The 14,539-nt window shown below is 42.4% G+C and overlaps 1 protein-coding gene across 1 annotated transcript; it reads right to left on the minus strand.

The window, feature by feature from the left end:
• Positions 1-12,448: 12,448 nt before the first annotated feature.
• On the minus strand, positions 12,449-14,042 carry LOC123099932 (WRKY DNA-binding transcription factor 70). Its single transcript, XM_044521948.1, has 3 exons — positions 13,646-14,042; positions 13,397-13,498; positions 12,449-13,323 (listed from the first exon to the last, which is right to left on the minus strand). The coding sequence occupies exons 1-3, from the start codon at positions 13,930-13,932 to the stop codon at positions 12,813-12,815; spliced, it is 900 nt and encodes a 299-aa protein (XP_044377883.1). The 5' UTR covers positions 13,933-14,042; the 3' UTR covers positions 12,449-12,812.
• Between the last annotated feature and the right edge of the window lie 497 nt (positions 14,043-14,539).

A 14,539-nucleotide genomic window follows, 5' to 3' on the forward strand; every position in this document is an offset into this window, starting at 1 on the left:
ATTGATAAAACTTCAAATAATCATGACGATATCCAGGCAATGATCATTATATAGGCATCACGTCCAAGATTAGTAGACCGACTCCTGCCTGCATCTACTACTATTACTCCACACATCGACCGCTATCCAGCACGCATCTAGTGTATTAAGTTCATGGAAAAACGGAGTAATGCAATAATAACGATGACATGATGTAGAAAAGATCTATTTATGTAGAAATAGACCCCATCTTGTTATCCTTAATGCCAACGATACATACGTGTCGGTTCCCCTTCTGTCACTGGGATCAAGCACCGTAAGATAGAACCCATCACAAAGCACCTCTTCCCATTGCAAGATAAATAGATCAAGTTGGCCAAACAAAACCCAAATATCGGAGAAGAAATATGAGGCTATAAACAATCATGCATATAAGAGATCAAAGAAGACTCAAATAACTTTCATGGATAAAAAGATAGATCTGATCATAAACTCAAAGTTCATCGGATCCCAACAAACACACCGCAAAAAGGGTTACATCATATGGATCTCCAAGAGACCATTGTATTGAGAATCAAAAGAGAGAAAGGAAGCCATCTAGCTACTAACTACGGACCCGTAGGTCTACAAAGAACTACTCACGCATCATCGGAGAGGCACCAATGGACATGATGAACCCCTCCGTGATGGTGTCTAGATTGCATCTGGTGGTTCTGGAACTTGCGGCGGCTGGAATTGATCTTCGTCGATTCCCCTAGGGTTTCTGGAATATTGGGGTATTTATAGAGCAAAGAGGCAGTTCGGGAGGCCACCAAGGTGGGCACAACCCACTAGGGCGCGCCTGGGCCTCCAGGCGCGCCCTGGTGTCTTGTGCTCACCTCGGGCTCCCTCTTCGATACTTCTTTGGCCCACTGGATGTCTTCTGGTCAAAAAAATCCACAAAAAGTTTTGCTGCGTTTGGACTCTGTTTGATATTGATTTCCTGCGATGTAAAAAAACATGCAGAAAACAACAACTCGCACGGGGCACTATGTCAGTAGGTTAGTACCAGAAAATGATATAAAATGACTATAAAATGATTGTAAACATCCAAGAATGATAATATAACAGCATGGAAAAAAATTAGATACGTTGGAGACGTATCAACATCCCCAAGCTTAATTCCCGCTCATCCTCGAGTAGGTAAATGATAAAAACAGAATTTTTGATGTGGAATGCTGCCTAACATATTCATCACATATTCTTTTGTTTGTAGCATGGACATTTGGACTTTTATATGGTTCAAAGCAATAGTCTAGTTTTGCATGAGGACTTAAATACTCAAGCATATCAACAAGCAACCATGTCTTTTAAAATATCAACACTAAAGCAAGTTAGCCCTAGCCCATTATGCTCAATCATTGATCCATTCATGAAACACACTTGCATATTAACTACACCCAATGCTCAAGTACGATCATAGTGCCCCTTAGTTGGTGCTTTATAAGATAAGATGGAGACTCAAATAAAAATAAAAATTGAAAAAGTAAAAGAAAGGCCCATCGCGGAGGGAAGTAGGGATTTGTAGAGGTGTTAGAGCTCAAAGCAAAAAAGATAGAGATAAAAACATTTTGGGAGGCATGCTTTTCCTGTCAACGAGAACGATCGAGTAGTTCCCAATACTTTCCATTCTAGATATATCACAGGCGATTCCCAAACAGAAATTAAAGTTTATTCCTTTTTCAACCATACTTTCACTTTCCATGGCTAGCCGTATCCACGGGTGCCTTCCATACCAACACTTTCCAAGGAATTTATTATTTGACAACATAAAGTAAATTCATTTTTCATTTCGGTACTGGGCATCCCTAATACCTTTGCCTTACTCTCGTGCAATGCCAAGTGAATAAAAATTCATCTTGAGAATAACATATCTAGCATGGAAATATATTAGCCACCCCCTACCGTTTCATGAGCGGTACGAGCACACAAAAGAGAAATTTATTTTGAAAACTAGAGATGGCACATACAAATTTGCTTAGAACGGCAAAAGAATACCGCATATAGGTAGGTATGGTGGACTCATGTGGCAAAACTGGTTTAAAGGATTTTGGATGCACAAGTAGTGATCATACTTAGTGCAAATGAAGGCTAGCAAAAATATTGAGAAACGACCAACCAAGAAACGAAAAATCTCATAAGCGAGCGTTAAGCATAATTAACACCGAATAATGCACCACAAGTAGGATGTAATTTCATTGCATAACCATTGACTTTCGTACTTGCTTAGGGAATCACACACCTTAACACCAATATTCTTACTAAAGCATAATTACTCATCAACATGACTCACATATCACATCATCATATCTCAAAACTATTACAAGGAATCAAGTTTATTTTGTCCATTGATCTTCATGAAAGTTTTTATTATATCCTTCTTGGATATCTATCACTTTGGAACTAATTTTCATGTGTTGCTTTTGATAAGCTCAAACAAATATAAGTGAAGATCAGGAGCATAATATTTCTTTCTCTCAAATTAATTTAAGTGAAGCAAGAGAGAATTTCTAGTTTTTTTACTAACTCTCAAATAAATCTAATTGAACATGAGACCATTTCTTCAAAAATAATAAAGCACACCGTGCTAAAAAAGTATAAGTGAAGCACTAGAGCAATTCCATAGCTCATAAAGATTTAAGTGAAGCATAGAGAGCAATTCTAACAAGTCATGGCATAATTTTGGCTCTCTCAAATAGGTCTGTCCAGCAAGGATTCAAGACTTAAAACAAAAAGCAAAACAAGCAAAGACTCATATCATACAAGATGCTTCAAGCAAAACTCATAGTATGTGACGAATAAAAATATAGTTCCCAGTAAAATACCGATGGTTGTTAGAAGAAAGAGGGGATGCCACTCGGGCATCCCCAAGCTTAGCTGCTTGCTTCTATTTGGATAATAGCTTTGGATGCCATGGGCATCCCCAAGCTTAGGCTCTTCTTACTCCTTATTCCTTTATCCATCGTAACATCACCCAAAACTTGAAAACTACAATCACACAAAACTCAACAAAACCCTCGTGAGATCCATTAGTATAAGAAAACAAATCACTACTATAAGAACTGTTGAAAACCCATTCATATTTTATTCTTGCATTATATCTACCGTATTCCAACTTTTCTATGGCAAAAACTCTTCAAAGGAAGCCATAGAATCATCAAAACAAGGACACAACACAAAGAAAACAAAATCTGTCAAAAACAGAACAATCTCTAGCAATCTGGATATTTCGAATACTTATGTTACTCCAAAAATTCTGAAAAATTAGGAACACGTGAGAAATTTTTATATTAATCTTCTGCAAAAATAATTGGTATTTTATCACACTCCTATTAAAAATGAGAATTATTTTTGTGAGCGCAAAAGTTTCTATTTTTCAGCAAGATCAAATCAACTATCACCCAACATGATCCTAAAGGCTTTGCTTGGCACAAACATTAATTAAAACACAAAAAACACAATCATAACAGTAGCATAATTGTGCAAGCACTCAAGAACAGAAAGCAAAAGGCAAAAATAAATTTTATTCATTGGGTTGCCTCCCAACAAGCGCTATCATTTTACGCCCCTAGCTAGGCATAAAGCAAGGATCTACATCTTTTTATCCTTAGTTTTGGCAACTTTTGTAATGGCTTTCTCAAACCCGGGAGGCTCTTTGAACTTCCCTAAATTCTCAGGAAAAGAAACCATCTTTAGATCTAAAATATCTAATCACTTATTGTAGAGAGTAATCAAGGTATTCATGCGATTGATACTACCATTAAGATGTTTGAGGGGTTCGTCGTATTTTTGCAATTCAACCATATGTTTGTGCAAATCACCAAGTTTGTCCAACATTTGAACTCTCTCTGGGGTGAAAGAAAACCCTTCTTTTGAGGTGGAACCCCCAGAATTCCTTCTAAAATTTCATAGGCAGCATTAGCATCAAGCTTGATAAATTCCCTTTAGCGGCGAAATCTAAGATTTGTCTATGATGCAAAGACAATCCTATGTAAAAATTACGAAACAAAATCTTTGCGTCTCCCTTTAGGTTACAAACACGATAGGATTCCATTAACCTATACCAAGCATCTTTCAAATTTTCTCCTTGTCGTTGCTTGAAGTATAAAACTTCAAAATCTGGTGACAAAGGAGGAGTAGACACGCTAGCCATTATGACTAGAAAGCAAGAACACGGATAGATCTGGCAAGAAAACGGCGAGCGAAAAAGAGGGCGAATAAAACAGCAATTTTTTGTGAAGTGGGGGAGAGGAAAACGAGACGCAAATGGCAAATAATGTAAATTGTAAGGAGATGATATTTGTGATTAGGAACCTGGTAGATGTTGATGATGTCTCCCCGGCAACGGCGCCAGAAATTCCTTTTGATGCTTGCTTGAACTATGTCGGTATTTCCCCAAAGAGGAAGGGATGATGCAGCACAACAACGGTAGGTATTTCCCTCAGGATGAGACCAAGGTTATAGAACCAGTAGGAGAACCACGCAACACTACGTGAACGACACCTGTACACAAATACTCGCAACCCGGCGTATTAAAGGGGTTGTTAATCCCTTTCGGGCAATGGCGCCAGAAATTGGCAAATGGATGTGAGAAAGTTGTAATAAATTGATAGATAGATCGCCAAATAAAATAAAGTGCAGCAAGGTATTTTTGTATTTTTGGTTTAATAGATCTTAAAGCAAATAAAAATATATCGCGAAGGCAAAATAAAGAAGAGACCCGGGGGCCGTAGATTTCACTAGTGGCTTCTCTCGAGAAAAATAGCAAACGGTGGGTAAACGAATTACTGTTGGGCAATTTATAAAACTTCAAATAATCATGACGATATCCTGACAATGATCATTATATAGGCATCACGTCCAAGATTAGTAGACCGACTCCTGCGAGCATCTACTACTATTACTCCACACATCGACCGCTATCCAGCATGCATCTAGAGTATTAAGTTCATGGAAAAACGGAGTAATGCAATAAGAACGATGGCATGATGTAGACAAGATCTATTTATGTAGAAATAGACCCCATCTTGTTATCCTTAGTGGCAACGATACATACGTGTTGGTTCCCCTTCTGTAATTGGGATCAAGCACTGTAAGATCGAACCCATCACAAAGCACCTCTTCCCATTGCAAGATAAATAGATCAAGTTGGACAAACAAAACCCAAATATCGGAGAAGAAATAGGAGGCTACAAGCAATCATGCATATAAGAGATCAAAGAAGACTCAAATAACTTTCATGGATAAAAAGATAGATCTGATCATAAACTCAAAGTTCATCGGATCCTAACAGACACACCGCAAAAAGAGTTACATCATATGGATCTCCAAGAGACCATTGTATTGAGAATCAAAAGAGAGAGAGGAAGCCATCTAGATACTAACTACGGACCCGTAGGTCTACAAATAACTACTCACGCATCAGTGGAGAGGCACCAATGGACATGGTGAACCCCTCCATGATGGTGTCTAGATTGGATCTGGTGGTTCTTGAACTTGCGGCAGCTGGAATTGATTTTTGTCGACTCCCCAAGGATTTTTGGAATATTGGGGTATTTATAGAGTAAAGAGGCGGTTCGGGAGGCCACTGAGGTGGGCACAACCCACCAAGGCACGCCTGGGCCTCCAGGCACGCCCTGTTGTCTTGTCCTCACCTCGGGCTCCCTCTTCGGTACTTCTTTGGCCCAATGGATGTCTTCTGGTCCAAAAAAATCTACAAAAAGTTTCACTACGTTTGGACTCCGTTTGATATTGATCTCCTGCGATGTAAAAAAACATGCAGAAAACAACAACCGGCACTGGGCACTATGTCAATAGGTTAGTACCAAAAAATGATATAAAATGACTATAAAATGATTGTAAAACATCCAAGAATGATAATATAATAGCATGGAACAATCAAAAATTATACATACGTTGCAGACGTATCAAGCAACCATGGGTTTCGTGCTCCGTATGTTTGTCGCCTGACGGTTGGGGACTTGGAGGAATTATGGGTATGTGTTTCTATTGTTTGTGTTTTCTTCTTTTGTAGGTCTCATTTTGAATCCCATGGACTGAATCTGTAGTTTATTTTTATCAATAGTTTGTCTATAATTTTTATTTGGTTTTGTCAGAAGTTAACAGTTGGGATTTGTGTGTGTATTTGTTCATTAGTTAACAGTATTTATCCCTTTTTGTATAATCCTTGTCCTATTTTTGTCAGATGCTTTACTGTAGGGGTATTGATATGTATATTTCTTCAGTTTAGTTAGGACATATCACTAGTTAGTTTGGTGTTTTTCTTTTGGTTCAAATATTTTTTTCACTTTGTTATGCAACAGTTGCTAGATCTATGCAAATATTCAGTTATGTTAGGTGTTCACTTTATTTTCTACTCCCTTCCCCATCTGCAGAAAATGTCACCCAGAATCAGGATTGTTGCTCCTAGTTTGGGGATAGTGAAGATGGAGACTTCAGACAAAAACGGGTATCAGTTGATGGAAGCTGCCTACCACATCGACTTTGATGGTTGCATCAACCTAACTACTGGGTGGAAGGAGTTTGTGGCAGAGTGTGGAATTAAGGATGGAGATGTGGTTATGGTTATGTTCTCCAGGGAAGATGACTCTCTGACATTCAGAGTTTATGTGCTGTAGGTTTAAATTTGGCAAATGACGCTGGTTGTGAGATTTCTGTGCGTTTGATTATGTTGCAGTATTTTTTTAAACAATGCATGTGAGATGGTTGAATTCTATGTTATAACCAGATGGTTTGGAACAATTTGTTCGTATGTTATTGTATGCTCTGTTTTTTTAATGCAATGCTTTCTATTTTGGCTCAAGCACAACTTTTTTATATTTTTATATTTTTTAATTTGAATTGGAACAATTATAGTTGAACTGATGTGCATCCTTTGTTTTTACTAGGATATTTTCATGTACATAGCTCGCACACGAAAAATATACGCTTATGATGGATGTAGGACCAACTTGCATGTTGTTAATGATAGTACTGAACTATGTTGGATGTCAATGGCCAACCGTATTTGTTTGTTGTAGAGCATTTTTTCTTACTATTGACAGGAATTTAGAGCATAATTTATTTTTTAGTTGAATAGTGATAGTTCTAGTATTTTGTAAATAAAAAGAATTTAATCTTGCTGCACAGTACTAATTTTACTCGAACCTTTTGAATTTTAGTAGTTGAACTTTTTAAAAATTTGTTTCTGAAATTTTATTACAATCTTCTACGTTGAAGTATCCTTTTATATAGTTATCTTTCAAAAAAAGTATTTTTTGTTTAATTTTTTATTTTTACAACGAACATGTGTTTGAACTTTTCTACATTCTTTTTTTTGAACTGAATATTTTATGAGTTTTTTAAATTATCTGCATTTGTCCCTTTTAATTTGGTTCATGTGTGATCGGTAGGAATTTTGTAATGGGTCACACTGTTGTATTGGACCGTCCCTCGTAGCAATTGTTTTTGGCCCAAATAGGTCGTCCGCGCGGCTGTGCAGTGCCGCGTGCGCATGCGCTATGCGTTTAGTCCCGCCTCGCTAATCGAGGGGGCTCTTGACCTGTTTATAAGCGCTGCTGAGTCTTGTTGGTCGAACTCCTCCGGATACATACCTGAGCGCTTATACACGGTGCTCGATCTCTGTCATGACCTATGGGCCCTAGTTGGTTGGTCCTGCAGTCTGGTTTACAATGGAATTCGCCGGTGGTTTCGCTGTTGGCTTGAGTCCTAGTACCCACCTGCGTTGGGCCGGCCTGTCCCATGGGCGGTCAATTTTTTGGTTTATTAGCATTTTTGCTCTAGTTTTTATGATTTTGTTTTTGCCTAGTATAAGTATTTTTTTATTTTAGTACTGAATGTTCTCCTCTGCTTGAACTAACATCTTTTTTATAGTGTGTTTCCCTCGCTTTCTCTTTGTTCTCATTTTTTCAGCATTTGTTTTGATTTTTTATGAAACATCCGGGTAAGATATATACGACCGCACCGAGTGGCATAGTCGTACTAGCACATTTTTTGTATGGACTGAAAAACATCTTTTTTAGGGGGTGTGAGTGCATGGGCGGTGGGAGACAGAATAGCCGCACTGCGCTTGTCTAACGAGCGCACCGACCCCCCCTCCCCCATCCCGGTGAGGCCGAGCCAGGAACGAGCCGTAGCAGGTAAAGACGCGGCGTGCCGCAGCGTCGCATGCGGAGGCGAGTCGGTAACATGACTTGCCCCATTATCTATATTTTTTGGGGAAAACCAGCACCGCACTGAGGGCATGGTTGTACTGACACATCTTTCTTGTTTGGACATGCCGCCATTATCTATCTTTTCAGGAGAAAAACCAGCACCGAACCGAGGGGCATAGTTGCACTGACACATCTTCTTTGTATGGACTTGCCCCCATTATCTATCTTAGTGGGTGTGGGTGCGTGGGGGGGGGGGAACAGAATAACCGCACCGCGCGTGTCAAACGAGCGCACTGCCGCGTTAGCGCTAGGCCGAGCCGGGGGAGGGGGAGGGAGGGGGGACGGGACCCCCCTCCCCCTCCCGACGAGGCCGAGCCAGGAACGAGCCGTAGAAGGCGGCGACGCAGCGTGCCGCGGCATCGTGTGCGGAGGCAAGTCCGTAACATGCACTACAAAGAAATACACTTCCGTGATGATACGTGTTTTTCACAGTAGGTCACATTTTCTGTCATGCATGTACATCCATGACGATTTTATGACAGAATCAAGATAGTCATACATGTGTTGTCGTAGAAATGTTCCATGACATTACCAAAAGTATCATCACGGAAGTGTGCACTTCCATGACGATAAATCGCGCGTCATAGAAGTGCTTTCGTCAAGGGTGACCGACATGTGGCATCCACCGTAACGGTTTGCCATTAAGCTATCGGGTCCGGTTTTGGATCCGATAACCCGTTAACAGCCCGGACCAATGCGGATTTTCCATGTGTAAAATTGTCATTGGCCGGAGGAAACACGTGTTGGCTCAACATTGGGACAGATGTCATCCATTCATTGGACATGAGGCGCTTATGATAGGTCGACACGTGGCACGGCCCAACAGAGGCCCATTCCGGTGAAAAGGCCGGCCCGTTTGACTTGGTCAAAAGGTAACGGACCGGCCCACGGGAAGCCTGTTAACGGCTTGTTCGTATATAGCCCATTTATGGCCCGGTAACTCACAGCCCGTTACGGCCTATCGGAATTAAGCCCAGTAGCTTCATCTGGGCTGTCCAATATGATTCCAACCCGTTGTAACTTCTGGCCCATGTATGGCCCATGATAACAACAATACCATAATGACAATGAGCTAGATAAAGATAATCAAATTCTTTACTCGTCCACTTGTCTACACGGGATTGCATACTTCATAGTTGATTTTCTCTTGTTTGACGTAATTGACATAATGATCCTCAACTTATATGGGGACGTAGTTGGCATAATGACTCTCAGCTTCTTTTTTAGTCTTATATCCTTTGTAGCAGCTGTTTTTGTAACGGTCCACTTGCTCCTTGCATATCTCCCATGAATCATAAATTCCAAGATTTTCCCCGGTGTACACAAACATACCAATTCCACTTCATCTACGTAAATAAATAAAAAAGCCAACAAGTCAATTTCATAGTTATCCAATCACATAGAGCAAAGTCACATCATAATCTTCATAGCATCATAGACGATACAAATCACCACGTTGCACAATTCATTAGTAGTTTGGAAGCAAAAGTTTAGCTCCATCATAGCAACATAGAAATTAAGTTCACACGCATTGATCATATAGATCACATGAAAGCAGTGCACTCGTTGTTCAGCAACATCATGAGCTATCCTCGCCTTCCGCCATCTTCGTGATCTCCTCTTGGGTGGTCCTCGCAGGTTTAACGGCTGCTCACGCACTCTCCGCGGCTGCTCTAGCGCTTGCAACGGCTGTTCTAGTGCTCTCGCAATATGCCTGAGCGCTCTTGAAATATGACTGAGCGCTCTCGGTGGCTGCTCGAGCACTCTCGACATAGGCGAGCACGATCTTGGTGTACTGAGTCACCCTAATGACGATGTCTATGGCAGTAGGAATTCCGTCTATGGGTGTAGGAGTCCTAACGAGGCGTCTTGGCTTCTTCATCTAAATCGTATTAAAAAATTTGACATTTAGATATAACATTTAGAAAAAACAGCACGACTTTGATAGAAATTGGACATATTGAGTGCCAGAAATTAAGCGAAACCGAACTTAATCCACACTTCACAAAAACATTGGCACTCACTATGAATACACCTGCATCATGAAAAAACTAATGCACCATATGCTCATCCATATGTAGTACATTTTGTGTAGCACACACATTCAATTTTAAGACATTCACTTATGAAGATTCAATGGTACATCATACAACAAATTTTAGCTACACTACCAAAATGTTGTACTAGATTTTTATTCATATGTTGTACATTTTAACTACACTACTAAATTGTTGTATGAACATTTCTATCCATATGAAGCCCATACCACAAGTACCCATTAACAGAGAGAAGGGAGGTGTGCTTACCGGGCCGGAGTCGGACGGCGGGATGGATGAGGTGGAGGTCGATGGCGGAGGCGGAGGCGGACGGCGAGTTCGACGGAGACGAGGACGACGTTGGATGCGGAGGAAGGTACGGGCGACGGCCACGGGGAAGTAGTTCGAGGTAGCATTGCACGGCGACGCCGATGAACTTCGAGGTGGGGACAGACGACACGGGCAACGGGGAAGATTGGCTCCTCGACGCCATTCGAGGCGGCAGACCGCAACCTCGCCGGTGGCGACGGACGACGCCATGACACTGGCGGCGGCGAGAGAGGAGGGAGAAAGAGTTTGCATTTAGAATGAGATCCGACTGTCGGGGGGGGGGTAGGTAAGGTCATGTATAGCAGTGACGGGCGCATGGAGTAGCCCGCCACCCCAGTATAAGCGTGGGAGGCGGCAACGTGGCCAAATATAGCTGTGGCGAGCGACTGCTAGAGCCCGCCACCCACTATCTGAAAATATTTAAAGACGTTTGGCGCCTGGGTGCCCAAATATTGCTGTGACGGGTTCAGAAAGCCGCCCGCCACAGCTGTGGAAGTGAACCGTGGCGGGCACCTATCTGCATCCGCCACGGTAGCTTGCCAGCCGGGCACGAATTAGAAAATGCACAGTTGTGGCGGGTTATCTTCGCCACCCGCCATAGCTACTTGCGTAGCATTGGCGGGCGGGTTTTAACACTCGCCACTACTTGCTTTCAAAATTAGCAGTGGCGGGTGCCCTCCTTTGCCCGCCACTCATTAGGGTTCACCTATAAGCCCTTTCCCAGTAGTGCATGATTTGTAAGAAGATTACACTTTTTTTACTACCTATTTGCTGGTTTTTTACCACCCCCCCGGATTTCATCTGCTACCGGCACAAATAATTTTCAGTAATAAAACTCATCTACTACCTAATTATATTGTGCAACACCCATACATCTCTATGTATTCTAGATCGCAACCTGCATCTACGCATAGCACGGCTCATGATGCCACTGTAGGGTAACGCAGCAGAAAACAAAAGTTTCCAACCTACGCACCAGCCCAGGACCACTATGGAGACTGCATACCCCCCCCCCCCCCGCGCGCGCGCGATCTCTCAACATGTATATTTTCATTGACTAGATGGTACCTTTGTCGGTTTAATATATTTCAATGATATTTGATAGCATGGAATAAAAATATTTAGATTAACAACATGTGATTTTTTAAATACATATGACTTGTTAATTTGGTTATGTATATTGGTAAAATATTTATTGAATATAAGTATAAATGTAATGAATAATATTTTTTCATGCATGGCTGCATGTGGTGGTGGGTATTTTTCCTTGCATGGTTGCATGTTGAGGTAAGCCTCATTCCATCGAATTGCCTTATTTTATTTTATTTATTAGTTGGTTATTTATTCACCTGAAATAGTTATAGATTTTTTTTGCGAGTAAAATGGCTATAGAGGCTATAGATGTTCTTAAAAGAATAGCTATTTCTATTTGTAGACTATATGAAGAGTTCAAGCAAAACCTAACTCGCCTTTTTGAGCGAAACAAACAAATAAATAAATAATTATCTTATTTTATTTTAATTATTTTTGCATATTTAAATTTTGGATTATTTATTCACCTAATATGAAATTTTGATATGATTTACAGCACAAATAGTTATTTTGTGAGAAATCAACGTATTGACCCAATTATTTTTTGGTTTAGTGATGGACATGTACTATATGAAGTAAAATATATACGGTTTATTGATTTTGCCAATTTAATTTTAGTTTAGCGACAATATATTTATTTTTACCTTTATCTCTTTATGTTTGTGCAGAAACATATTTGTTCAACAATTCAAATGTAAATATCAATATTCCACTGTACCTCATACATCAACATTTCAAGCCGTATTTTTATTTAATTCATACAGTATATGTTCTTCGGATCTGCTCATGGAAACTACATAGTCCGGATCTAGTATCTTGAGTAAACTGGCGCTGTTATCATTACTCGATTTGGCGATCTATAACAGATTCCTGCACAAACACACAGCTTGGCGTACGTATACATATGCTGATCTTTACCAACCTTTTGTAATCTACAGAATATCAGTTGTGCACTGGTTATTATCTAAAAGTACAGTTGCACACTGGTTAGATTCATGCGCATGCACGCATCATGCACGGGATGCTATATGCAATGCATGCATGCTTGCATGCAAGTGAAGTGATGGATGGAACCACCGGAAAAAAAGGATTCAATCCCTTGTCATGGATCGAACAGGAAAAAATCGTCATTTCCGATGCTGCCCAGAGAGCCCACCACGAACCCGAGGCTGCTCGGCGACGACGGGAAACTGCCCGTGCCGCCACCCTGGCCGCCTCCCGCCATGTCGCCGATCCCACTCCCGCTGTGGTCCGGCACCGACCCCACCGTCGAGGACGTCCTCCCGGCCGATCCCACGACGGCGGCGAGCTCGTGCGCCTGCACGAACGGGTCGGACGAGGAGCTGAACACGTCGTCAACGCTGGTGCACCAGGAGGAGGACAGCTGAGTAGTGGCCTGGCCCAACTGAGGAAACGTCGGGGCAAAACTGACGAGGTTTTCTGCGCGGTCGTCGCTCGCAGCGGCAATGATCATTGGGGTATTGGAGGGAGGCTTGCAGGTGTGCTCGCCGTAGTACGTGACGTCGTACTTGATTGGATGGGTCTCGCAGATCTGGGCTTGCCTCTTGGCGTTGCAGCCTTGGTCTGATTTGTGCGTACACCTGTAATAGCTCCTGAAAGATCAAACCATAACGAAGCTCATGATTTAATTTCCTCCAGTTTCCATCGCAAAACAAGTGTACGTACCTCGGATGAGTTGAGTTTTGGATTTCTTTCTGCCCGTATTTCCGCCATATGTGACCATCAACCAGCGTGTCAGTCACCCGCTTGCCAGAGAAGCCTTCTAATCTGCCATATAAAGGTTGATGAGCAAACTAATCAAAATGAGCATCGATCAAAGGAACTCAGCTGGCTTTTGCCAAAGAAAAGAAGTTAATCAGCACAACACACTGTTCAGATCGACCGTGTGCTCCTGAAGAGAGTTCGGTTATTAACCTTCTGCTGAAGCTGCGTTTCCTCGTCCTCCCGGTCGAGCTCTCCGCCCTCGCCCTGATCACCCCATCGGCCGACCCGGACGCGGACGCTCCGGCCGTGCAGCCGGTGTCCAACGCCGACAGAGCGCTGGACAGCTTGTTGAGCATCCCGTCCATCAGCTCTGTCAACTCCGACGACTGCTCCTGCAGCATGCCCTTGAGCCTCGTCGCCCCCTCGCGCGCCTCGATCAGGTCGTTCACCGCCCTCGCCGCCGGCACGTCTCTCCCCGCGCTGCCCGAAGATGCCATGCAACTACAGCAGTGCTACACCACTAGTGATACCCCGCTAGCTACTGTGCAGCGTTCACCGTTATAAGCTTCAGCGTAGGCGCAGGTAGGGTGAACGGGTTCTCTAATTAATTAAGTTGAGGTGTTTGCGTGCCACTCCCATTCTTATCGGGCGGGAGGAAAAGTAGTAAGGAAAATGTTGAAAGCAATGAGGACGGACGGAGGAGGAAGCTGCATGGAAGCACGGGAGTTGGTCCCGACGACCGGGCGACCATAGTAGATACTCGAATCAAAGGAAGCAAGCAAAGGGAGGCATGGCTACTGCACATATACAAGTCGTCATCGCCATGACACAGGCAGTGTGAGGTCACGCGCGCGTTTGACTACTGTATGGTCACAGGCAATGCCTCGGCAACTTCCTTCCTCCGTCCAGGCCTTGGTGCAAAGGATCCAGCCCTGCTGGGCCGGCCGTTAGATTCTTTGCTTAGCACCTGCGGTCTCCAATTAGATTATGTGCTTTCGTTCAACCTGTTACTTTCTTCAGGGTAGTCGTAGCATCTACGTACATTAGTTCACTCCAGTCAAACGAGCAGTAGACCGTCAAATGTGACGAACATCGCTGTTCTTG

This window comes from Triticum aestivum, chromosome 4D (genome assembly GCF_018294505.1).
Source record: "Triticum aestivum cultivar Chinese Spring chromosome 4D, IWGSC CS RefSeq v2.1, whole genome shotgun sequence".
NCBI lineage: Eukaryota > Viridiplantae > Streptophyta > Magnoliopsida > Poales > Poaceae > Triticum > Triticum aestivum.